This window comes from Oncorhynchus gorbuscha, linkage group LG19, assembly GCF_021184085.1.
Source record: "Oncorhynchus gorbuscha isolate QuinsamMale2020 ecotype Even-year linkage group LG19, OgorEven_v1.0, whole genome shotgun sequence".
In the NCBI taxonomy this organism is placed as follows: Eukaryota; Metazoa; Chordata; class Actinopteri; order Salmoniformes; family Salmonidae; genus Oncorhynchus; species Oncorhynchus gorbuscha.
This window is the reverse complement of record NC_060191.1, coordinates 31695496-31720304: the sequence shown is the minus strand read 5'-3', so window position 1 is coordinate 31720304 and position 24809 is coordinate 31695496. Positions and strand designations below refer to the sequence as shown.

The following is a 24809-nucleotide window of genomic DNA, read 5'->3' as shown; positions in this document are numbered from 1 at the left end:
TGTGTGTGTGTTCCAGCAGGAGAAACCCAAGCTGATAGACCCTCTGGACTATGAGGCTGTGATCTGTGACCTGGGAGATGAGCTGAAGGAAGACCCCCTCAGCGAGCTGCTCCTCTTCCCCGACAACGACTTCACGGTGGGTACGAGCGTGTCTGTGTGTGTGGGGGGAGGGGTGTTTGTGTGTGTGTGTCTGACTGTGTGTGCGTGTGTCTGGCTCCAATGTTTTTCGACAAGACCGACAGACAGACAGACGCACTTGCATTCTGAACCCCTCATTCCCCTAGTGCTTCTGCTCTGACAATGTCCTGTGGCTGTTTGCTCATTAGTGACTTAATTAGTGCGCTAATGTGACTCCTTAAGACCGCCACTTCACATTAACCGGTTTTAATTGGTTTTAGGGAAATGACTCGGCTCTCGATCCCTGAGTTGATTTTTAAATGCCTGACTCTGCTACCGTGGTACACACACACACACACACACACACACACACACACACACACACACACACACACACACACACACACACACACACACACACACACACACACACACACACACACACACACACACACACACACACACACACACACACACACACACACACACACACACACACACCCGGCAACCAAACAGTCCCTGTTTCATTTGTGGTCTCTCAACCTAATGGAAATTCCAATTCATTAGCTAATGGACAAACCAAATTAGTTTCCATGACCTAATAATGTTTTGGAACACCTTCCTTCCTGTGAGTGTGCTGAGTTTTAAACAGCTGACTTGCAGACCCAGTAAATCAGAACCAAGCGTTGGTTGTTCTCTGTGTGTTTTGCTTCCCAAATGGCACCCTATCCCCCTATATAGTGCACTACTTGGCCCTGGTCACAAGTAATACACTACATAGGGAATACGGTGCCATCAGTGAGAGCAGTATTTCTCAAAATCTTTACTGCTTAGGTATGGATGATATATTTGAGCCATGTGCTGTTTTTACCTCAATATTTATGATTGAATTATAACAGCAACGGAGCTCTTGGTCAGATGTTATTCGTCAAGTGCTGACGCACTGGAATAGGGCTCAGTGATCTGACTGTACATCATGGTGGTAACGACTGTATCCTTAGATTTCCTATGTCCCCCTCAAGCATTTTCATGTTCAAACCTGCACATGTATCCTATCCCACTCTGGTATGTGTCATCTTTTACCTAATCTCAGTAATCATAAAACCAGCTATCGCGTGAACTTTGACCTCTGGCAGCTAGTGAATTTGGTTCTAGGGGAAAAGGCTGAGATGTCAAGTCCACACCCCCTCCACCCCGACAGTCTTTCAGAGACAACCTTTTACCTGACATCAAACTGTCCCTCCTGCCTTGATAGTTCACCCCCAATGATTTCTCCTTCCCCTCTGTCTCCCAGGTGTCCACAGTGCCTCTGGAAAGACGGACACTGCAGTCCACTGTGCCCCAGGGGGCCGAGCTCCAGGCCGAGTGTCTGCTGGTCAGACAGGTGAGTGTGTATGTGTGTGTGTGCACGCACGTGCGTTTGTGTGTGTATGTGGGTGTGCGTGTGCGTGTGTGTGTGTGTGAGCTCCATGCTTAGTTGTGTGACTGAGCTTTGGTGCAGGGGAGGGCTATGGAGCAGGGCTGACTCCACATTCAGGCTGGCTGGCTGGCAGGCAGCTAGGCTTGGTGTGGTGGTTGTGTGGGTAAGGGTCAGGACTACATGTAGTTGTTAGTTTACTTATCCTCAACACAGAGGTCAACATCATGAGCCCATAAGGCAGTGACATCAGGAGCACAGATGTGTTCTGTTCCTCCAGAAGCTGTGTGTGTTTGTGTGCCTGCGAGCGTGTGTGTACGTGCATGTGAGAGAGAGGATAGTTTCCAGCTAGCTCTATGATTGAGAGAGAGAGAGACAGACTGATGCATTCAATCACTCACTCACTCCTCCTTGACCCATATATGAGAAAGTGACGAGCATGTATTCTTTACCCATGTCTGGGCGTTACTGCTCCCCTTCTGAACAAGAGGGAAAGCGAAGTAAAGTTGTGCAGCTTGCTGCTGTATCATGTTTCTCTCCGTGGGAATCAACAGCATCTGGAAGACGGGGGGGGCTTTGACTGGACTTCTGCCTCCAATGGGAGAGAGAGAGAGAGAGAATGCCCGCTAATTATGAATCATTTGAGAGAGAGAGAGAGAGAGAGCGAGATCGCCGATGCCCGCTAATTATCAAAATCCAGAAATGAGACGTTAAATTCTACTACTCTAAAAGGAAACGATTCCCAAACCTTCCATAACAAAGCCATCACCTACAGAGAGATGAACCTGGAGAAGAGTCCCCTAAGAAAGCCGGTCCTGGGGCTCTGTTCACAAACAGACCCCACTGAGCCCCACGACAGCAACACAATTAGACCCATTCAAATCATAAGGAAACAAAAAGATAATTACTTGACGCATTGGAAAGAATTAACAAAAAAACAGAGCAAACTAGAATGCTATTTGGCCCTAAACAGAGAGTGCCAATAAAGCCCTTAAATTGAATTAGAGAGTGAGAGAGAGGAGGGGGGGGGGCGAAAGAGGGTGTGAGAGTGGGAGAGTGAGAGGAAATGTGCGAGAGGATGAGAGGGAGGATGCGCGAGGGGGTGAGAGAGAGGGAGAGGGGAGGAGGGTGCGAGAGGGAAGGAGGGAGCGAGAGAGAGAGAGGGAAGGAGGGGGCGAAAGAGAGGGAAGGAGGAGCGAGAGAGAGGGAAGGAGGAGCGAGAGAGGGGGAGGGATGGGGAAAGAGAGGGAAGGAGGGGCGAGAGAGAGAGGGAAGGGGAGGAGGCGAGAGGGAAGGAGGGGGAGAGAGAGAGAGGGGGAGGAAGAGAGGGAAGGAGGGGGAGGAAGAGGAACATTTGGGGCGATGGAGTGGGGCGAGAGGGAAGGAGGGGGCAAGAGTGAGAGAGGGAGAGATATATGGAGGGAGGGAGGGAAGGAGGGGGAGAGAGGGAAGGAGGGGGAGGGGTGAGGGAGGGAGGAGGAAAGGGACAGAGGCAATGAGAGGGGAGGAAGAGATGAAAGGTTGGGGCGAGAGAGAGAGCGGGAAGGAGGGGGCGAGAGAGAGCGGCAAGGAGGGGGCGAGAGAGAGCGGCAAGGAGGGGGCGAGAGAGAGAGAGAGGGGGAAGGATGGGGCGAGAGAGAGAGAGAAAGAGAGAGGGAAGGAGGTGGTGACAGAGAGAGTGGGAAGGAGGGGAGGGAGGGAGAGCGAGACAAGGATGGGGAAGGAGAGGGGGAGAGATGGAAAGAGAGGTAAGGAGGAGGTGAGAGAGATGGAAGGAGAAAGAAATGTAAAGAAAGGAAGGAGGGGGAGAGATGGGAAGGGGGAGAGAGAGAGAGAGGTGAGGAAAGAGAAATGTAAAGAAAGGGAAGGAGGGGGAGAGAGAGAGGTGAGGAGAGAGAAATGTAAAGAAAGGGAAGGAGGGGGAGAGATGGGAAGGAAGGGGAGAGAGAGAGAGAGAGAGAGGTGAGGAGAGAGAAATGTAAAGAAAGAGAAGGAGGGGGAGAGTGGGGAAGGAAGGAGAGAGAGAGGTGAGGAGAGAGAAATGTAAAGAAAGGGAAGGAGGGGGAGAGATGGGAAGGAAGGGGAGAGAGAGAGAGAGGTGAGGAAAGAGAAATGTAAAGAAAGGGAAGGAGGGGAGAGAGAGGTGAGGAGAGAGAAATGTAAAGAAAGGGAAGGAGGGGAGAGAGAGAGAGAGGTGAGGAGAGAGAAATGTAAAGAAAAGGAAGGAGGGGGAGAGATGGGAAGGAAGGGAGAGAGAGATGTGAGGAGAGAGAAATGTAAAGAAAGGGAAGGAGGGGGGGAGAGATGGGAAGGAAGGGGTGAGAGGTGAGGAGAGAGAAATGTGAAGAAAGGGAAGGAGGGGGAGAGATGGGAAAGAAGGGGAGAGAGAGAGAAAGGTGAGGAGAGAGAAATGTAAAGAAAGTGAAGGAGGGGGAGAGATGGGAAGGAAAGAGAGAGAGAGAGACGGCGATGGGGCGAGAACTTTACAAATGCAAATGATGACGACCAGCGTGAACACAATTTTGTGTACATTTCCCCTATTGTATTGTCGCTATGAAGAGGTGGATCTTCACTGTGACCCAAATGGCACCCCATTCCCTTTATTGTGCAATCGTTTGAGGTGGTACCCTATAGGACCTGATCAATAGCAGGGTGCCATTTGGGACACATATACAGACTGTGTGTGCATGTGCACCTGTTTTCATGCTCTTATGGTGACAAGTAATGTTTGATGGTGAGGCTGATGTGAAAGACTTGCAGCACATGCTGGCTAGAAGGAAGTGATCAAATTAGCCACCCGTAGTCTCACTCACATCCTACTGTAGCTGCATCACTGCATACGGAAACACACCAGACACCACACCGTCACAGCTTACAGAAGATTGTGTGTGTGTGTGTGTGTGTGTGTGTGTGTGTGTGTGTGTGTGTGTGTGTGTGTGTGTGTGTGTGTGTGTGTGTGTGTGTGTGTGTGTGTGTGTGTGTGTGTGTGTGTGTGTGTGTGTGTGTGTGTGTGTGTGTGTGTGTGTGTGTGTGTGTGTGTGTGTGTGTGTGTGTGTGTGTGTGTGCGAGCGAGCTGGAAGACAGAGAATAGCTATTTAAGTATGTGTTCCCAGGAATGTGTTGTTGCCTTGTGGAAGTAAATATGCCCTGACAAAGGTCCAATTCCCAGGACCACAAATACAATGTCCATCTAGACACTGTTGCTCTAGAGCACACAAAAAACTATATGTACCTCGGCCTAAACATCAGCGCCACAGGTAACTTCCACAAAGCTGTGAGCGATCTGAGAGACAAGGCAAGAAGGGTCTTCTATGCCATCAAAAGGGACATAAAATTCAACTTACCAATTAGGATCTGACATAAAAATACTTGAATCAGATATAGAACCCATTCCCCTTCTCCTGCAACGAGAGAGAGGCAGGTCGTTATTGCGTTGGACTAGTTAACTGTAGGGTTGCAAGTTTGGATCCCCCGAGCTGACAAGGTGAAAATCTGTCATTCTGCCCCTGAATGAGGCAGTTAACCCACCGTTCCTAGGCCGTCATTGAAAATAAGAATGTGTTCTTAACTGACTTGCCTAGTTAAATAAAGGTCTAAAAAAATGTAATAAAAATCAACAAATCGGCGCCCAAAAATACCGATTTCTGATTGTTATAAAAACTTGAAATCGGCCCTAATTAATCATCCATTCCGATTAATCGGTCGACCTCTACTGTATATATATAGTATGACATTTGAATAGTCTTTATTCTTTTGTTTATTATCTATTTCACTTGCTTTGTCAATGTAAACATATGTTTCCCATGCTAATAAAGCCCTTCAATTGAAAATTGATTTGAAATTTAATTGAGAGGGAGTGGAGAGGTGAGAGTGCGTGAGCGTGTGTGTGCTTGTGCGCAGCTGAGCTCACGTTTTTGTGTGCACGTGAGAGACCGAAAGAAGAGAGGGAGGGAGAGAAAGAAAATCTAACTCAATCTCGTGGGACAATGTTAATTCAATTCTTCTCATGGTTTGATTCATCTAATCATGGATTCAATCTTGTAACTCTTTCAGCTTATTGGGCTCCAAGACGACCTGTGTGAAGCAAGCTAGGGCTGCAGAGTCTTTTTCCCTCAAAAAAAAAAATGTTTTTGCAAGGCACGAAATAACGAGCTTAGAGCTACCACCTAACTTCCTGTGTTGACTCTGTCACCGCTGGATCAGCTACATAAACACCAAGTCTTGTGTCCCGAATGGCACCCCTTCCCCTGTGGACCCTGGTCAAAAGTAGTGCACTATGAAGGGAATAGGGTGCCATTTGGGACACCACCTTAATGTCGTAGAGGGAGGCAGCCTCTGCAGCCCTAGCTTGCATCACATTGGGTTGCATGAGGCCTGCTGCTCATGTAAAACAAAGCTGTACATTACCATTACCATACCTTGGATCTACTGATTTCAATGGAGAGAGGTGTGTGTGTGTGACTACTGTAGAGCTGTATAAGTTCCACGTTGTGACCGAGAGGGGATTTCAAGCATCAACTGCCCATGCCAAGACACACACACAAATCTCTTTTTGTTGATTGAGGACCTTTTTGCTGAAGAATGTGATTGTTTTTCATGTGTGTGTTTTCTATAGTTAAATATAAAAAATCTTAGTATTTTATTTTCTGCTGTATTCCCTATGTGTAATGTGTTGTGTAGTTGCAGGGCTCCCTTGCAATGCGACTCTCAAATAAATGCATGAAATTAACACACACGGTCATGTATACAGACAGAATCAACTGTCTGTTATTCACAGGCATTAACAGAACCTCTGTCCCCCCTCTTCCTCCTCCTCTGTTCCAGGCCTGCAAGTACTACAACTCCCAACTACACGTGGTCCATTACAAATATGATGAGTACGCAGGAGATTACCGGCTACTTCCCAGGTACAGAATAGTCTATGAAAGAGTTACAACATTCTGGCAACTTTCCCAAAACTCCCAGGTTTTCCATACATTTTGTGAAAGTTACCAGAATTTTGCAGCCCTTGTCTGTGATTATGCATTTAGTACATTTACATTTAGTTACAGAGCAGTGTTTACATATTTTAATGGTTCCGCGTCAGAATACAGTACTTCGCCACTTCATGTACTTCTAAGTATTATGACGCTTTTGTGTTTGACAGGGCCCACTCCAGGGCTTAACGGTTTTGACAGAGTCTTTGTCAGGAACGCATTCCAGACTTTCCATAGGCGTACTTCACATAAACACTAGGAAAGACGCAGCTGAGAACCTCAGCTAGACCAAAAGATCCAGGTGCTTGTATCGTTAATGGAACCCTATTCCCTATTTAGTGCACTACTTTTGACCAGAGTTCACTAAATAGGAAATAGTGTGCCATTTGAGCTGCTGTAGTCTGCGGTTACATAGCGGGCCTCTCGAAAAATAGCTCTCTGTGATGTCAACAATGGGAACGAAAAACCAAAATGATGGACATCGGTGGGTTGTGTTGTTGAGTGGCAAGCTGTGCTGTCCAGCAGCAGTGATGTCAGGGTGTGTGTATCGGTCACTCAACCCCAGGGAGACCAAACATCACAGCAGAGCCTCTTTGATTTCTGACCCCTATCCAGACCACTGGAATGTTCTCCTGGTCTCCCATGGGTTGGTTATGTTGTAGTCCTCTAGTTCAGTTCCCATGACCTTTTTGAGTTTGTTGAATTTAAAATAGTTAAGTTCAACATCATATTCTGTACATCAACTCTAAAACTGATCCAAATTCTACTTTTGATACTGTGTAGTTTAACATCAATAGATGTCAAGAGACTGAGTGTACGGGCTCCTATGGAGGTTAGATCCACATGAAATGAGTTCTCTCTCTGAATCACTTCCTCTGTCTTTCCCTGGAATTTGTAGCAGATCTAGGATCAGTATGGGAGTTACTGCTAGCCTTTGTGAGATACCCTGTACACACAGTTAGCATCAGATCTAGGATCAGTTTGGGCTCCTTATACTATATGTCTGTGATCCAGTTTACAGACTGACAGCTCAGTTCACTCTGAGCTAGTAATCTTCACGAGCTGTGTCTCTCCAGAAATCACATTGAAGAGCCACGAAGTCTGGCATGTTGCAAGGCTATTCTAACTGTTAGGTCCAAACACAGGGGTGTCCCTGAAGATTCTCTAAAAAATGTTTAGCCTTTGAGACAATTTTGAGAAGCCATGAGATGCCCTGAATAATTTTAGCTGAGACTAGTTGCAGTGCTTGGTCTGCTATCCTGATAAAAGAGGGAAGCCTTTGTGTCTCCAGCTCAGAGCACATGCACAAACACAGGGCGGCTCATGAACACACTGGAGCGAGGGCAAGTTTTTGTCTGGTACTTTTCGGGGGGAGATGGATAGGACTCGGCCACACAAGTCGGGGCTCAGCTCAGACACCCAGCCATAGAGATGGAAAAGAGAGAACACCTCTTATCTGTGCCACGATGATCCCTCCAAGGGGAACTCTGCTGTTTACCAAAACAGTGGCGGGGTTCCCACTTTGTTTTTGTTTAAACTGAAAATTGCCCCTTTAACCCATTTAAAATGGAGAAAGCCCTCGCTGCCCATGCTATAACAAGCTTTGTAGCAAGTCTGCCCTCTATCCGACTCCATGCAACCAGCACCTCTACAGTAAAACTTACCGTATGCTTCCCATTCGAAAGAGTTTGCGCATATATTAGACCACATCTTTGACCTTTTGGTATTCGGCAGCGTTCAGCTGGTTTTTTTCCGGCTGTTCGAGCACACACATTTTTCTCTTGAGGCTTGTCGAAGTTCGGCAGCCAAAGTTTCCACCCCTTCCTCATTGATTGGCCAAAAGTAGGTGTTTGTTGTCATTCAATGACAGACGACTAGTTTTCATGCACATTTCACTCAAGAAATACTGCACCAAACATGTTAGTTTCATCTGCATGACTAAGACTTCCTCTGTCAAAACATCAACATTTAAATACAGATTTCTTGACCTATCTTAGATTCATTCTGACTATTTTGAGAAGTTTACTTGTTGCTATGGTGTCTCAACAGAGGGATAAACAGTAATATTGCCGCTTTTATCTAGTTTTTCAAGCAAAGGTATTTTAAGAGAGTATGCAGGCACAAACGTTCACTTCGCCTAGCCGTGGTGACCTGGCCAGAAAAAAAACTCTGGGCTCGAGTTAGCCCATGCCTGTGTAGTTAAGCAGGCCCTACAACTACAATAAACTGCTGGACTGTTATGTGGCTATCACAACACGTGTATCAACACTAGAGTTGAGCTTGAATGCCATTACTGAAGTGTGGTACATCTACGATATGATGATAGGGGACATAGAGAGAGGGCATACTCCTTGTTTGTGTTCCATATGGCACCCTGTTCCCTAAATAGTGCACTACTTCTGACCAGAACCCTATGGGCCCTGTTCAAAAGTAGTGCACTATGTAGTAGGTAATAGGGGGCAATTTGGAACGCAGACCTTCTCTCTCTCTCTGCCTAGAAGCTTTTAAGTGTAGTCCTCTCCCTCTTGACATCCCTAATGGAAGAGGCAGACCTGTAGGATAAAACAGAGCTCCTCAAAGTGAACGAGTCAAACGAGGTCACCTCCTGATCATATGTCTCTCTGACTGTCTGTGGTGGAGATGAGGGGGAGAGAGAGAGGAGCGGAGGGAAGGGGAGAGGGAGAGAGAAGTGGGGAAGGCAGAATGAGGTGAGTAGAGGAGGGGAGGAAGTAGACTAGAACAGGCGGGACACTTCATTCAGGTGATGGGGGGGGGATATATCAAATGAATTAATGCCTGTATTACAAGAATCAAGGTTTTGTAATTGTCCGTTTTTATGTGTGTTTATGTCCGCTTGTTCTCGTGTTGTATTTTTGGTCTTGTCTCTTTCACTCCTCTGTGCTGTGTGCACCTCCCCGTTTACACCAGAGATGCACATCTCCGCCCTAACAATGGGAGTTGTTGTCCCAAAGGCGGGAAGGCAGGCAACAAGCTTAGGTCCAAAATAAACCCATAAAAACGCATTGGGCTTATTTTGGACAGATTCACTCTCACATCGCCTCTCCCTCTATGGTTCACACACACCAAGCAACCCCTCCGCCTCTCACGCCATCAAAATTCAGAGATCACATCTTCCTCTCTGAAAAGTGGTTTCAGCTCGCTATTTGCATTTGAGGTTTGGTCCAACAGAATGGACACCAAAACACATTGTAATAGACTGTAATAGAGGAGAGGTTTTTCTAACAATACCGTTTTATGTCTCAACTACTCAAATTGCACGCAGAGCAGACACTACTAAAACTTACCAATGAACATTGATTCTGGAAAAAATAAATGCTCAGTTTGTCACGGCGCCATAAGGGTACCACGTACCACGAGCAGCGTTTTAGCCAAAGACTATTATACTAGCTGTCTAGTCTGTGTTTTTGTAAATGTGCAATACGCATAAAAACACAAGTATATAAGGAATTGGCAACTCGTTGTCTTTCTGAGAAATAAGGTAGGCGACTTGATTTTAACATGTGAACAAAGTGAACAGGCAGACATGCTTTTCAAACAGTTGGAGACAGAGCGAAGAATGTGTTCATAACAATGTAAATGTTCAACCTTGTTAGCTAGCAAATAGAATCAAGTTGGCTAAACTTGAAATATAAAGATTAGTAGGCTAATAACACAGCACATGAGTTTGTTGACCTGTGTTCATTTTCTGTAGCTTAATGCCTTGCTACAAGAAGTTAGTCATTATTTGAGAATTTGTGCACTATGCATGGTTCTAGTTAAATTTGTATGGGCATTTTCATAGACAGACTTGAAAGCCAGATCAGTGATTATAAAAAAATTTGAGAGATATATATATTGTGTATCGCCCATAAGTTTGAAAAAAATCCAGATATGGTTTTTAGGCCTATATCGCCCTAGGGGCAGACACACAGAGCGAGCAAGAACTTTGGACAGGGAGGATGTGGAGCTCCTCCTCTCTCCAAATCCTTCCTTCTCCCTCCCCTTTCTCTCCTCCAAACAGACACATGATGGTAGAAGACAGTCTGCAGTCAGTTTATTATCCGTATATTCTCTGTCTCTCTGTCTCTCTGTGTGTGTACAGTCTAGGCACAGTGTATCGCTAGCAGAGACAAAGTAGCTACACATTAGTCAGAGCACTGTCTGGTGATAGTGAATTCTTAGCACAAATGTGACCGACCGCCTTGATTTGGTTTTATGTAGCAACATTTGAAATTTGTGTTTTTTACATTGGATAAAAGTAGAGACTCAGAGCTAAAAAAAATGTCCTGTATATCATACACTGCAGTTGAGGAACAATGGGGAAGTAATACTGCTTTGAAAGTTGATAAACCCCACTTTTGAGAAAATGGCCCTTTTAATGTTTTGGTCCACAGACTGGAGAGCTCTTTTTTGTCAACACCCATTCAGCATCGTTCACACCCTCTTAAGCCTTAGCCCCACTCATCTCTTTATGGATTCACATGTGAGGTCATGTGCTAAACAGGGTGAGTAGTTTAGTAAACAACCAAATATTTCAAGACTAAAAGTGGTTAAAGTAGTAGCCTACAATAAGGGAAAACTCCAGCTAAAAATACACTAGTCCTTGGTTTATATCCTAATCTGACTTTGGTGCAGGTCATGTTGTTCTTCACATTGCTGTCTCTGGTAAACACACACTATATCAAATCAAATCTAAGTTTATTTGTCACATGCACAGGACACAGAAGGTGTAAACGGTACAGTGAAATGGTTACTTGCATAGTATCAATATCAAAAACAGAAAGTGTCCAGATAAAATATTTTATAACTATTAGATGATGCTTACCCGACACACTTGTCTAAATTGATGGGTCATGTGAAGGAAATGCTATAACCACCACCCAGCCACAACTAGCTAAGTGGATGGGTCACAATTGTCGCGATACATAAAATACAATAGATGGCCGTAATCACCACCAGACACACCTGGCGAACTTGATGGGTCATGTAATCATCTAGCGAAGTAGAGTCTTTTGTTTAGACATGTAGCTAGCTAGCTAAACAATGAACCGACATAATCCCAACTCATACTACTACCAATACAAACATTATCATAGCAGTAGTATGAATCTGCAGGTAGCTAATGCTAACTAGGTTCAATGTTAGCTAGCTAAAACTAGCCATGCAAATGTAGATCTGATTTGAATAATATTAATACACAGATCATACGCATAACGTCAGCTAGCGAGCCAGCAAGCTAACATTTGCTATCTATTTGATCTATTTTATTTTATTTCACCTTTATTTAACCAGGTAGGCTAGTTGCGAACAAGTTCTCATTTACAACTGCGACCTGGCCAAGATAAAGCAAAGCAGTGCGCCACAAACAACAACACAGAGTTACACATGGAATAAACAAACATACATTCAATAATACAATAGAACAAGTATATATACAGTGTGTGAAAATGAGGTAGGATAAGGGAGGTAAACACAATAAATAGGCCAAGGTGGTGAAATAATTACAATGTAGCAATTAAACACTGGAGTGATAGATGTGCAGAAGATGAATGTGCAAGTAGAGATACTGGGAGATCTAGTGAACATTATGCTTGAACTTGCAATAAATAAAAAAATTCTGACAAAATTAGAAACATATATCTGAAAATGTAGCTAGACTTTTACCTTTGTACATGGACGAACGCTTCACGGCGGACTGAAACCATTTAACTTTGTTTTGTTCGTAGCTACATCTTGTTTGGCCAGCATCGTGTCAAGTCACTCTGGTTCACACTGACGGTGTGGCGTGTGCAGAAAATAGCTTATCACTTTTTCCAACAGATCTGTCTATAGCGCCTGCTAAATTCAGGGCTTCAATTTTATTGAGAAAAGTAGCAAAACTTTTGTGGTTCTTGATGGTTAATTTTATATCTTTCAAAAATGGTGCGGTAAGAAAGGACTATCAACACATGCTGAGCAGCTCATCTCCCGGCATGTCCAGCCCATCCATTATCTCAGCCAATCAAGGCTAGCGGGAAGGTTCTTGGCTTTTTCCGTGGCTAAACCAACTAAGCTCGTAATTTAACAATTTTATTTGTATTTGCGGATGGAATACACATTTCTTATTAAGGCACATGAAAGTTCACATGTTGCAAAAAAGCTAATTTGATTTAAAAAATACGTTTACGTTCAAATGCGTCTCCTGTGATGTAGTGACGTGCGACATTCGCCTAGTTTCTTGAAACGAGTCACAAATTGGTCTGATGCCTATCACAGAATGCAATAAGAAGCCATTTAAATCTGCATTTACAAAGCGCAGAAAGAGATTTGTTACGTGTTTTTTTTGTCCTGTGTGAAAGACGCAGACTTCTGCGTTAACTCAACCTTTATGTTTAACTTGCTAGTAGCTGAATTAATAAGGTGACAGGGCATCATATTGTGTTAGCTTTCTGCTTTGTTTGAAAAGATAAAGCCCTTTGGATGAGTTATCTGTACAGCTGCCAGTGCTATCTTGATTTCCTTGCGTTTTTTCTCCTCTTCATTCTTGGCCCATCTCCTCCTCCCTCATCTTCACCGAGCAGAGCAGGCAGGCCCATTGCCACAGCGACTCTAGAGCCCACACAGACACAACTGTACACATGCTACTCCAGAGCCAGCGCTGTTCTTCCTTCAGACAAGCATGCATCAAAACATTGTTCGTTTGCATAATGTCTCTCATTCACATTCGCTTGTAAATGTCCAAACTCACATTCTGTAGATCCTACCTATATATTTTATTTTTACCTTGATTTAATTAGGCAAGTCAGTTAAGAACAAATTCTTATTTTCAATGACAGCCTGGGAACAGTGGGTTAACTGCCTGTTCAGAACAACAGATTTGTACCTTGTCAGCTCAGGGATTTGAACTTGCAACCTTCCGGTTACTAGTCCAACACTAACCACTAGGCTACCCTGCCGCACCGGGTATATGTATATATGTATAACTTTATGAGCTGGATTGCTGGTCTTGGCAATTTGTTTATTTTATTTGCCCACGTTGGCATATTAGCCTCCATGGAAACTTGCTATTAGTTGTGCTAATTTTATTAGCGTCCTGGTAAACACCCAATGGGCAATTCTTTGGGGGTCCCCTTGTGTATTAAGCCGGTAATACCGTAAATCCCGGGATGAGAGAAGGACGGTAATGACGATATGAAAATCTGGCCCAACCCTATCGTCATGGACAGCAGAAAAGGATTTGAGACGGACATCGGAGCGGAAAACATTGTGATTAATAGGGAGGAATATACAGTGAGTAAAGGAAATTACATTTATTAAACTATGAAGTCGAACTTTGGAATTAAAAACTAAGGATGGAACGTCAGTGAGTGAAGTGAATGAAGATCACGTGACTGAGGAAAATAGTTGAGGACAATATTGAAGTGAGTGACAATTAGGAGCCTATTGAGAAAAGAAAAATATCTGGAATTGTTGGGAAAAAAGTGCTAGAGCGTGAGTGAATGGACGACATCCATTGTACCAGTCCTTAAGAATGATGGTGGAATCAGGATATGTGGCGATTTGAACCTTTTCCTGCAGTGGGCTAAATCAGGGTCACACAGTGTTTTTTATTGTTTTTTTTTAAAGGGGTGGATCAGCTTAATATTGCGGAAAGATTTTTGCTTCCATCAATGTAATTGTCTGCATCATTTCCAGTCCCCCATATATTTTGGGGGTAAAGTGGCTGGAGTCTTTGACAATTTTTTGGGCCTTCCTCTGACACCACCTGGTATAGAGGACCTGGATGACAGGAAGCTTGGCCCCAGTGATGTACTGGGCCATTCGCACTACCCTCTGTAGTGCCTTGCGGTCGGAGGCTGAGCAGTTGCCATACCGGGCAGTGATGCAACCGGTATTGTTATGCAGGTGAATGAGGACCCAAAAGCGACTTGGCGAAAACAGAGTCTTTATTCCAGTAAAGGAAATAGGCAATACTCCTGGACAATCAGAGCAGAAAACAAAACATTAAAAACTTAATTCCACTCGTAGTGACGAGGACAGACTGGAGACTCGACCATTAACTGTAGGTTGCCTCGGGAAGGCACCGACCGTAGCAGACTCAGACACCTGCTCACACGCAGCATCTGAGGGAAACAAGACACGACAGGGCGAGACAAAGACACAGCACGGCGAACAATATACAAGGATCCGACAGGACAGAAACGGAAAACAAGGGGAGAAATAGGGACTCTAATCAGAGGGCAAGATACGGAACAGGTGTGAAAAGACTAGATGATTGAGTAGGGGAATAGGAACAGCTGGGAGCAGGAACGGAACGATAGAGAGAAGAGAGAGAGGGAGGGAGAGAGAAAAAAGGAAACGAACCTAATAAGACCAGCAGGGGGAAAACGAACAGAAGGGAAAGCAAAATGACAAGACAATATAAGACAAAACATGACAGTACCCCCCCACTCACCGAGCGCCTCCTGGCGCACTCGAGGAGGAATCCTGGCGGCAACGGAGGAAATCATCAATCAGCGAACGGTCCAGCACGTCCCGAGACGGAACCCAACTCCTCTCCTCAGGACCGTAACCCTCCCAATCCACTAAGTATTGGTGACCCCGTCCCCGAGAACGCATGTCCATGATCCTACGTACCTTGTAAATAGGTGCGCTCTCGACAAGGACGGGGGGTTAGGGAAGACGAACGGGGGTGCGAAGAAAGGGCTTGACACAGGAGACATGGAAGACAGGATGGACGCGACGAAGATGTCGCGGAAGAAGCAGTCGCACAGCGACAGGATTGACGACCTGGGAGACACGGAACGGACCAATGAACCGCGGAGTCAACTTACGAGAAGCTGTCGTAAGGGGAAGGTTACGAGTGGAAAGCCACACTCTGGCCGCAACAATACCTAGGACTCTTAATCCTACGTTTATTGGCGGCTCTCACAGTCTGTGCCCTGTAACGGCAAAGTGCAGACCTCACCCTCCTCCAGGTGCGCTCACAACGTTGGACAAACGCTTGAGCGGAGGGAACGCTGGACTCGGCAAGCTGGGATGAGAACAGAGGAGGCTGGTAACCTAGACTACTCTGAAACGGAGATAGCCCGGTAGCAGACGAAGGAAGCGAGTTGTGAGCGTATTCTGCCCAGGGGAGCTGTTCTGCCCAAGACGCAGGGTTTCTAAAAGAAAGGCTGCGTAGTATGCGACCAATCGTCTGATTGGCCCTTTCTGCTTGACCATTAGACTGGGGATGAAACCCGGAAGAGAGACTGACGGACGCACCAATCAAACGACAGAACTCCCTCCAAAACTGTGACGTGAATTGCGGACCTCTGTCTGAAACGGCGTCTAACGGAAGGCCATGAATTCTGAACACATTCTCGATGATGATTTGTGCCGTCTCCTTAGCGGAAGGAAGCTTAGCGAGGGGAATGAAATGTGCCGCCTTAGAGAACCTATCGACAACTGTAAGAATCACAGTCTTCCCCGCAGACAAAGGCAGACCGGTAATGAAGTCTAAGGCGATGTGAGACCATGGTCGAGAAGGAATGGGAAGCGGTCTGAGACGACCGGCAGGAGGAGAGTTACCTGACTTAGTCTGCGCGCAGTCCGAACAAGCAGCCACGAAACGGCGCGTGTCACGCTCCTGAGTAGGCCACCAAAAGCGCTGGCGAATAGAAGCAAGAGTACCTCGAACGCCGGGATGACCAGCTAACTTGGCAGAGTGAGCCCACTGAAGAACAGCCAGACGAGTAGAAACAGGAACGAAAAGAAGGTTACTAGGACAAGCGCGCGGCGACGCAGTGTGCGTGAGTGCTTGCTTAACCTGTCTTTCAATTCCCCAGACTGTCAACCCGACAACACGCCCATAAGGAAGAATCCCCTCGGGATCAGTAGAAGCCACAGAAGAACTAAAGAGACGGGATAAGGCATCAGGCTTGGTGTTCTTACTACCCGGACGGTAAGAAATCACAAACTCGAAACGAGCGAAAAACAACGCCCAACGAGCTTGACGTGCATTAAGTCGTTTGGCAGAACGGATGTACTCAAGGTTCTTATGGTCTGTCCAAACGACAAAAGGAACGGTCGCCCCCTCCAACCACTGTCGCCATTCGCATAGGGCTAAGCGGATGGCGAGCAGTTCGCGGTTACCCACATCATAGTTGCGTTCCGATGGCGACAGGCGATGAGAAAAATAAGCGCAAGGATGAACCTTATCGTCAGACTGGAAGCGCTGGGATAGAATGGCTCCCACGCCTACCTCTGAAGCGTCAACCTCGACAATGAATTGTTTAGTGACGTCAGGAGTAACGAGGATAGGAGCGGACGTAAAACGTTTCTTGAGAAGATCAAAAGCTCCCTGGGCGGAACCGGACCACTTAAAACACGTCTTGACAGAAGTAAGAGCTGTGAGAGGGGCAGCAACTTGACCGAAATTACGAATGAAACGCCGATAGAAATTAGCGAAACCTAGAAAGCGCTGCAACTCGACACGTGACCTTGGAACGGGCCAATCACTGACAGCTTGGACCTTAGCGGGATCCATCAGAATGCCTTCAGCGGAAATAACAGAACCGAGAAAAGTGACGGAGGAGACATGAAAAGAGCACTTCTCAGCCTTCACGTAGAGACAATTCTCTAAAAGGCGCTGGAGTACACGTCGAACGTGCTGAACATGAATCTCGAGTGACGGTGAAAAAATCAGGATATCGTCAAGGTAGACAAAAACAAAGATGTTCAGCATGTCTCTGTCATGCAGGTGAAAGAGGACCCAAAAGCGACTTAACAGAAACAGAGTTTATTCAAGTCCAAACAGAAAACGACAAATCCTGAATCCTTAACAGGAAATGTCCAAACAGGGAATAACAGAAATCCTCTAGTCTGTAGAGGGGAATAACAGGAGAAGCGGCCACAGACTGCAGGTCGCTTCGGGTAGGCGCAGGCCGTAGCTGACAGAGACACCTGCTCACACGCAGCATCTGATGAAGGCAAAAACACGACAGGACAGGGCGATACACAATCACAGCACGGTGAATTCTAAACAAGGAACCGACAGGACAGGAACGGAACACAAAGGAAGAAATAGGGACTCTAATCAGGGGAAAGGATCGGGAACAGGTGTGGGAAGACTAAATGATGATTAGGGGAATAGGAACAGCTGGGAGCAGGAACGGAACGATAGAGAGAAGAGAGAGCGAGAGAGTGAGAGAGGGAGGGGGAGAGAGAGGGATAGAAAGAGGGAAAGAACCAAATAAGACCAGCAGAGGGAAACGAATAGAATGGGGAGCACAGGGACAAGACATGATAATAAATGACAAACATGACAGTACCCCCCACTCACCGAGCGCCTCCTGGCGCACTCGAGGAGGAATCCTGGCGGCAACGGAGGAAATCATCGATGAGTGAACGGTCCAGCACGTCCCGAGACGGAACCCAACTCCTCTCCTCAGGACCGTAACCCTCCCAATCCACTAAGTATTGGTGACCCCGTCCCGAGAACGCATGTCCATGATCTTATGTACCTTGTAAATAGGTGCGCTCTCGACAAGGACGGGAGGGGGGAGGGAAGACGAACGGGGGTGCGAAGAAAGGGCTTAACACAGGAGACATGGAAGACAGGATGGACGCGACGAAGATGTCGCGGAAGAAGCAGTCGCACAGCGACAGGATTGACGACCTGGGAGACACGGAACGGACCAATGAACCGCGGAGTCAACTTACGAGAAGCTGTCGTAAGAGGAAGGTTGCGAGTGGAAAGCCACACTCTCTGGCCGCAACAATACCTTGGACTCTTAATCCTGCGTTTATTGGCGGCTCTCACCGTCTGTGCCCTGTAACGGCAAAGTGCAGACCTCACCCTCCTCCAGGTGCGCTCACAACGTTGGACAAACGCTTGAGCGGAGGGAACGCTGGACTCGGCAAGCTGGGATGAGAACAGAGGAGGCTGGTAACCCAGACTACTCTGAAACGGAGATAACCCGGTAGCAGACGAAGGAAGCGAATTGTGAGCGTATTCTGCCCAGGGGAGCTGTTCTGCCCAAGACGCAGGGTTTCTGAAAGAAAGGCTGCGTAGTATGCGACCAATCGTCTGATTGGCCCTCTCTGCTTGACCGTTAGACTGGGGATGAAACCCGGAAGAGAGACTGACGGACGCACCAATCAAACGACAGAACTCCCTCCAAAACTGTGACGTGAATTGCGGGCCTCTGTCTGAAACGGCGTCTAACGGGAGGCCATGAATTCTGAATACATTCTCAATAATGATTTGTGCCGTCTCCTTAGCGGAAGGAAGTTTAGCGAGGGGAATGAAATGTGCCGCCTTAGAGAACCTATCGACAACCGTAAGAATCACAGTCTTCCCCGCAGACAAAGGCAGACCGGTAATGAAGTCTAAGGCGATGTGAGACCATGGTCGAGAAGGAATGGGGAGCGGTCTGAGACGACCGGCAGGAGGAGAGTTACCCGACTTAGTCTGCGCGCAGTCCGAACAAGCAGCCACGAAACGGCGCGTGTCACGCTCCTGAGTCGGCCACCAAAAGCGCTGGCGAATAGACGCAAGAGTGCCTCGAACACCGGGATGACCAGCTAACTTGGCAGAGTGAGCCCACTGAAGAACAGCCAGACGAGTGGAAACAGGAACGAAAAGGAGGTTACTAGGACAAGCGCGCGGCGACGCAGTGTGCGTGAGTGCTTGCTTAACCTGTCTTTCAATTCCCCAGACTGTTAACCCGACAACACGCCCATAAGGAAGAATCCCCTCGGGATCAGTAGAAGCCACAGAAGAACTAAACAGACGGGATAAGGCATCAGGCTTGGTGTTCTTGCTACCCGGACGGTAAGAAATCACAAACTCGAAACGAGCGAAAAACAACGCCCAACGAGCTTGACGGGCATTAAGTCGTTTGGCAGAACGGATGTACTCAAGGTTCTTATGGTCTGTCCAAACGACAAAAGGAACGGTCGCCCCCTCCAACCACTGTCGCCATTCGCCTAGGGCTAAGCGGATGGCGAGCAGTTCACGGTTACCCACATCATAGTTGCGCTCAGATGGCGACAGGCGATGAGAAAAATAAGCGCAAGGATGAACCTTATCGTCAGACTGGAAGCGCTGGGATAGAATGGCTCCCACGCCTACCTCTGAAGCGTCAACCTCGACAATGAATTGTCTAGTGACGTCAGGAGTAACGAGGATAGGAGCGGACGTAAAACGTTCTTTTAGAAGATCAAAAGCTCCCTGGGCGGAACCGGACCACTTAAAACACGTCTTGACAGAAGTAAGAGCTGTGAGAGGGGCAGCAACTTGACCGAAATTACGAATGAAACGCCGATAGAAATTAGCGAAACCTAAAAAGCGCTGCAACTCGACACGTGACCTTGGAACGGGCCAATCACTGACAGCTTGGACCTTAGCGGAATCCATCTGAATGCCTTCAGCGGAAATAACGGAACCGAGAAAAGTAACGGAGGAGACATGAAAAGAGCACTTCTCAGCCTTTACGTAGAGACAATTCTCTAAAAGGCGCTGTAGAACACGTCGAACGTGCTGAACATGAATCTCGAGTGACGGAGAAAAAATCAGGATATCGTCAAGATAGACAAAAACAAAGATGTTCAGCATGTCTCTCAGAACATCATTAACTAATGCCTGAAAAACAGCTGGCGCATTGGCGAGACCGAACGGCAGAACCCGGTACTCAAAATGCCCTAACGGAGTGTTAAACGCCGTTTTCCACTCGTCCCCCTCTCTGATGCGCACGAGATGGTAAGCGTTACGAAGGTCCAACTTAGTAAAGCACCTGGCTCCCTGCAGAATCTCGAAGGCTGATGACATAAGGGGAAGCGGATAACGATTCTTAACCGTTATGTCATTCAGCCCTCGATAATCCACGCAGGGGCGCAGAGTACCGTCCTTCTTCTTAACAAAAAAGAACCCCGCCCCGGCCGGAGAGGAAGAAGGCACTATGGTACCGGCGTCAAGAGACACAGACAAATAATCCTCGAGAGCCTTACGTTCGGGAGCCGACAGAGAGTATAGTCTACCTCGAGGAGGAGTGGTCCCCGGAAGGAGATCAATACTACAATCATACGACCGGTGAGGAGGAAGGGAGTTGGCTCGGGACCGACTGAAGACCGTGCGCAGATCATGATATTCCTCCGGCACTCCTGTCAAATCGCCAGGTTCCTCCTGAGAAGTAGGGACAGAAGAAACGGGAGGGATGGCAGACATTAAACACTTCACATGACAAGAAACGTTCCAGGATAGGATAGAATTACTAGACCAATTAATAGAAGGATTATGACATACTAGCCAGGGATGACCCAAAACAACAGGTGTAAACGGTGAACGGAAAATCAAAAAAGAAATAGTCTCACTGTGGTTACCAGATACTGTGAGGGTTAAAGGTAGTGTCTCAAATCTGATACTGGGAAGATGACTACCATCTAAGGCGAACATGGGCGTAGGCTTCTCTAACTCTCTGAAAGGAATGTCATGTTTCCGAACCCATGCTTCGTCCATGAAACAACCCTCAGCCCCAGAGTCTATCAAGGCACTACATGTAGCACCCGAACCGGTCCAGCGTAGATGGACCGACAAAGTAGTACAGGATTTTGATGGAGAGACTTGAGTAGTTGCGCTCACCTGTAGCCCTCCGCTTACAGATGAGCTCTGGCTTTTACTGGACATGAATTAACAAAATGTCCAGCTACTCCGCAATAGAGGCACAGGCGGTTGGTGATCCTCCGTTCCCTCTCCTTAGTCGAGATGCGAATCCCTCCCAGCTGCATGGGCTCAGTCTCAAAGCCAGAGGAGGGAGATGGTTGCGATGCGGAGCAGGGAAACACCGTTGATGCGAGCTCTCTTCCACGAGCCCGGTGACGAAGATCTACCCGTCGTTCTATGCGGATGGCGAGAGCAATCAAAGAGTCCACATCTGAAGGAACCTCCCGGGAGAGAATCTCATCCTTAACCACTGCGTGGAGTCCCTCCAGAAAACGAGCGAGCAGCGCCGGCTCATTCCACTCACTAGAGGCAGCAAGAGTGCGAAACTCAATAGAATAATCCGTTATGGACCGTTCACCTTGGCATAAGGAAGCCAGGGCCCTAGAAGCCTCCCCACCAAAAACTGAACGGTCGAAAACCCGAATCATCTCCTCTTTAAAGTTCTGGAACTTGTTAGAGCAATCAGCCCTTGCCTCCCAGATAGCTGTGCCCCATTCTCGAGCCCGGCCAGTAAGGAGTGAAATGACGTAAGCAACCCGAGCTCTCTCTCTAGAGTATGTGTTGGGTTGGAGAGAGAACACAATCTCACACTGCGTGAGAAAGGAGCGGCACTCAGTGGGCTGCCCGGAGTAGCAAGGTGGGTTATTAACCCTAGGTTCTGGAGGCTCGGCAGGCCAGGAAGTAACAGGTGGCACGAGACGTAGACTCTGGAACTGTCCAGAGAGGTCGGAAACCTGAGCGGCCAGGTTCTCCACGGCATGGCGAGCAGCAGACAATTCCTGCTCGTGTCTGCCGAGCATGGCTCCTTGGATCTCGACGGCAGTGTAACGAGCGTCTGAAGTCGCTGGGTCCATTCCTTGGTCGGTTCCTTCTGTCATGCAGGTGAAAGAGGACCCAAAAGCGACTTAACAGAAACAGAGTTTATTCAAGTCCAAACAGAAAACGACAAATCCTGAATCCTTAACAGGAAATGTCCAAACAGGGAATAACAGAAATCCTCTAGTCTGTAGAGGGGAATAACAGGAGAAGCGGCCACAGACTGCAGGTCGCTGGGTAGGCGCAGGCCGTAGCTGACAGAGACACCTGCTCACACGCAGCATCTGATGAAGGCAAAAACACGACAGGACAGGGCGATACACAATCACAGCACGGTGAATTCTAAACAAGGAACCGACAGGACAGGAACGGAACACAAAGGAAGAAATAGGGACTCTAATCAGGAGAAAGGATCGGGAACAGGTGTGGGAAGACTAAATGATGATTAGGGGAATAGGAACAGCTGGGAGCAGGAACGGAACGATAGAGAGAAGAGAGAGCGAGAGAGTGAGAGAGGGAGGGGGAGAGAGAGGGATAGAAAGAGGGAAAGAACCAAATAAGACCAGCAGAGGGAAACGAATAGAATGGGGAGCACAGGGACAAGACATGATAATAAATGACAAACATGACAGTCTCTCAGAACATCATTAACTAATGCCTGAAAAACAGCTGGCGCATTAGCGAGACCAAACGGCAGAACCCGGTACTCAAAATGCCCTAACGGAGTGTTAAACGCCGTTTTCCACTCGTCCCCCTCTCTGATGCGCACGAGATGGTAAGCGTTACGAAGGTCCAACTTAGTAAAGAACCTGGCTCCCTGCAGAATCTCGAAGGCTGATGACATAAGGGGAAGCGGATAACGATTCTTAACCGTTATGTCATTCAGCCCTCGATAATCCACGCAGGGGCGCAGAGTACCGTCCTTCTTCTTAACAAAAAAAAACCCCGCCCCGGCAGGGGAGGAAGAAGGCACTACGGTGCCGGCGTCAAGAGACACAGACAAATAATCCTCGAGAGCCTTACGTTCGGGAGCCGACAGAGAGTATAGTCTACCCCGAGGAGGAGTGGTCCCCGGAAGGAGATCAATACTACAATCATACGACCGGTGAGGAGGAAGGGAGTTGGCTCTGGACCGACTGAAGACCGTGCGCAGATCATGATATTCCTCCGGCACTCCTGTCAAATCGCCAGGTTCCTCCTGAGAAGTGGGGACAGAAGAAACGGGAGGGATAGCAGACATTAAACAATCCACATGACAAGAAACGTTCCAGGATAGGATAGAATTACTAGACCAATTAATAGAAGGATTATGACATACTAGCCAGGGATGACCCAAAACAACAGGTGTAAAAGGTGAACGAAAATTCAAAAAGGAAATAGTCTCACTGTGGTTACCAGATACTGTGAGGGTTAAAGGTAGTGTCTCATATCTGATACTGGGGAGATGACTACCATCTAAGGCGAACATGGGCGTAGGCTTCCCTAACTGTCTGAGAGGAATGTCATGTTTCCGAGCCCATGCTTCGTCCATAAAACAACCCTCAGCCCCAGAGTCTATCAAGGCACTGCATGTAGCACCCGAACCGGTCCAGCGTAGATGGACCGACATAGTAGTACAGGATCTTGATGGAGAGACCTGAGTAGTAGCGCTCACCAGTAGCCCTCCGCTTACTGATGAGCTCTGGCTTTTACTGGACATGAATTGACAAAATGTCCAGCAAGTCCGCAATAGAGGCACAGGCGGTTGGTGATCCTCCGTTCACTCTCCTTAGTCGAGATGCGAATACCTCCCAGCTGCATGGGCTCAGTCTCTGAGCCAGAGGAGGGAGATGGTTGCGATGCGGAGAGGGAAACACCGTTAACGCGAGCTCTCTTCCACGAGCTTGGTGACGAAGATCTACCCGTCGTTCTATGCGGATAGCGAGTGCAATCAAAGAGTCCACACTGGAAGGAACCTCCCGGGAGAGAATCTCATCTTTAACCTCTGCGTGGAGTCCCTCCAGAAAACGAGCGAGCAGCGCCGGCTCGTTCCAGTCACTAGAGGCAGCAAGAGTGCGAAACTCTATAGAGTAATCCGTTATGGATCGATCACCTTGACATAGGGAAGCCAGGGCCCTAGAAGCCTCCCTACCAAAAACTGAACGATCAAAAACCCGAATCATCTCCTCTTTAAAGTTCAGGTAATTGTTAGAACAATCAGCCCTTGCCTCCCAGATAGCTGTGCCCCACTCTCGAGCCCGGCCAGTAAGGAGTGATATGACGTAAGCAACCCGAGCTCTCTCTCTAGAGTATGTGTTGGGTTGGAGAGAGAACACAATATCACACTGGGTGAGAAAGGAGCGGCACTCCGTGGGCTGCCCGGAGTAACAAGGTGGGTTATTAACCCTAGGTTCCGGAGGCTCGGCAGACCAGGAAGTAGCAGGTGGCACGAGACGAAGACTCTGGAACTGTCCAGAGAGGTCGGAAACCTGAGCGGCCAGGTTCTCAACGGCATGACGAGCAGCAGACAATTCCTGCTCGTGTCTGCCGAGCATGGCTCCTTGGATCTCGACGGCAGTGTTACGAGAATCTGTAGTCGCTGGGTCCATTCTTGGTCGGATCCTTCTGTTATGCAGGTGAATGAGGACCCAAAAGCGACTTGGCGAAAACAGAGTCTTTATTCCAGTAAAGGAAATAGGCAATACTCCTGGACAATCAGAGCAGAAAACAAAACATAAAAAACTTAATTCCACTCGTAGTGACGAGGACAGACTGGAGACTCGACCATTAACTGTAGGTTGCCTCGGGAAGGCACCGA

The 24809-nt window shown here is 47.4% G+C and overlaps 1 protein-coding gene across 7 annotated transcripts in view; it reads left to right on the top strand.

Annotated features, from left to right (window-relative positions):
- dock10 (dedicator of cytokinesis 10) overlaps nucleotides 1-24809 on the top strand; it is a 216253-nt gene that overhangs the window by 101840 nt on the left and 89604 nt on the right. For 6 of the 7 annotated variants that reach the window (XM_046316182.1, XM_046316185.1, XM_046316180.1 and 3 more), the window contains exons 2-4: nucleotides 17-136; nucleotides 1412-1501; nucleotides 6359-6441. In XM_046316182.1, coding sequence (XP_046172138.1) covers nucleotides 17-136; nucleotides 1412-1501; nucleotides 6359-6441 — 293 coding nt within the window. The remainder of the gene's footprint in view (nucleotides 1-16; nucleotides 137-1411; nucleotides 1502-6358; nucleotides 6442-24809) is intronic. The other variant, XM_046316183.1, reaches the window with a different exon arrangement.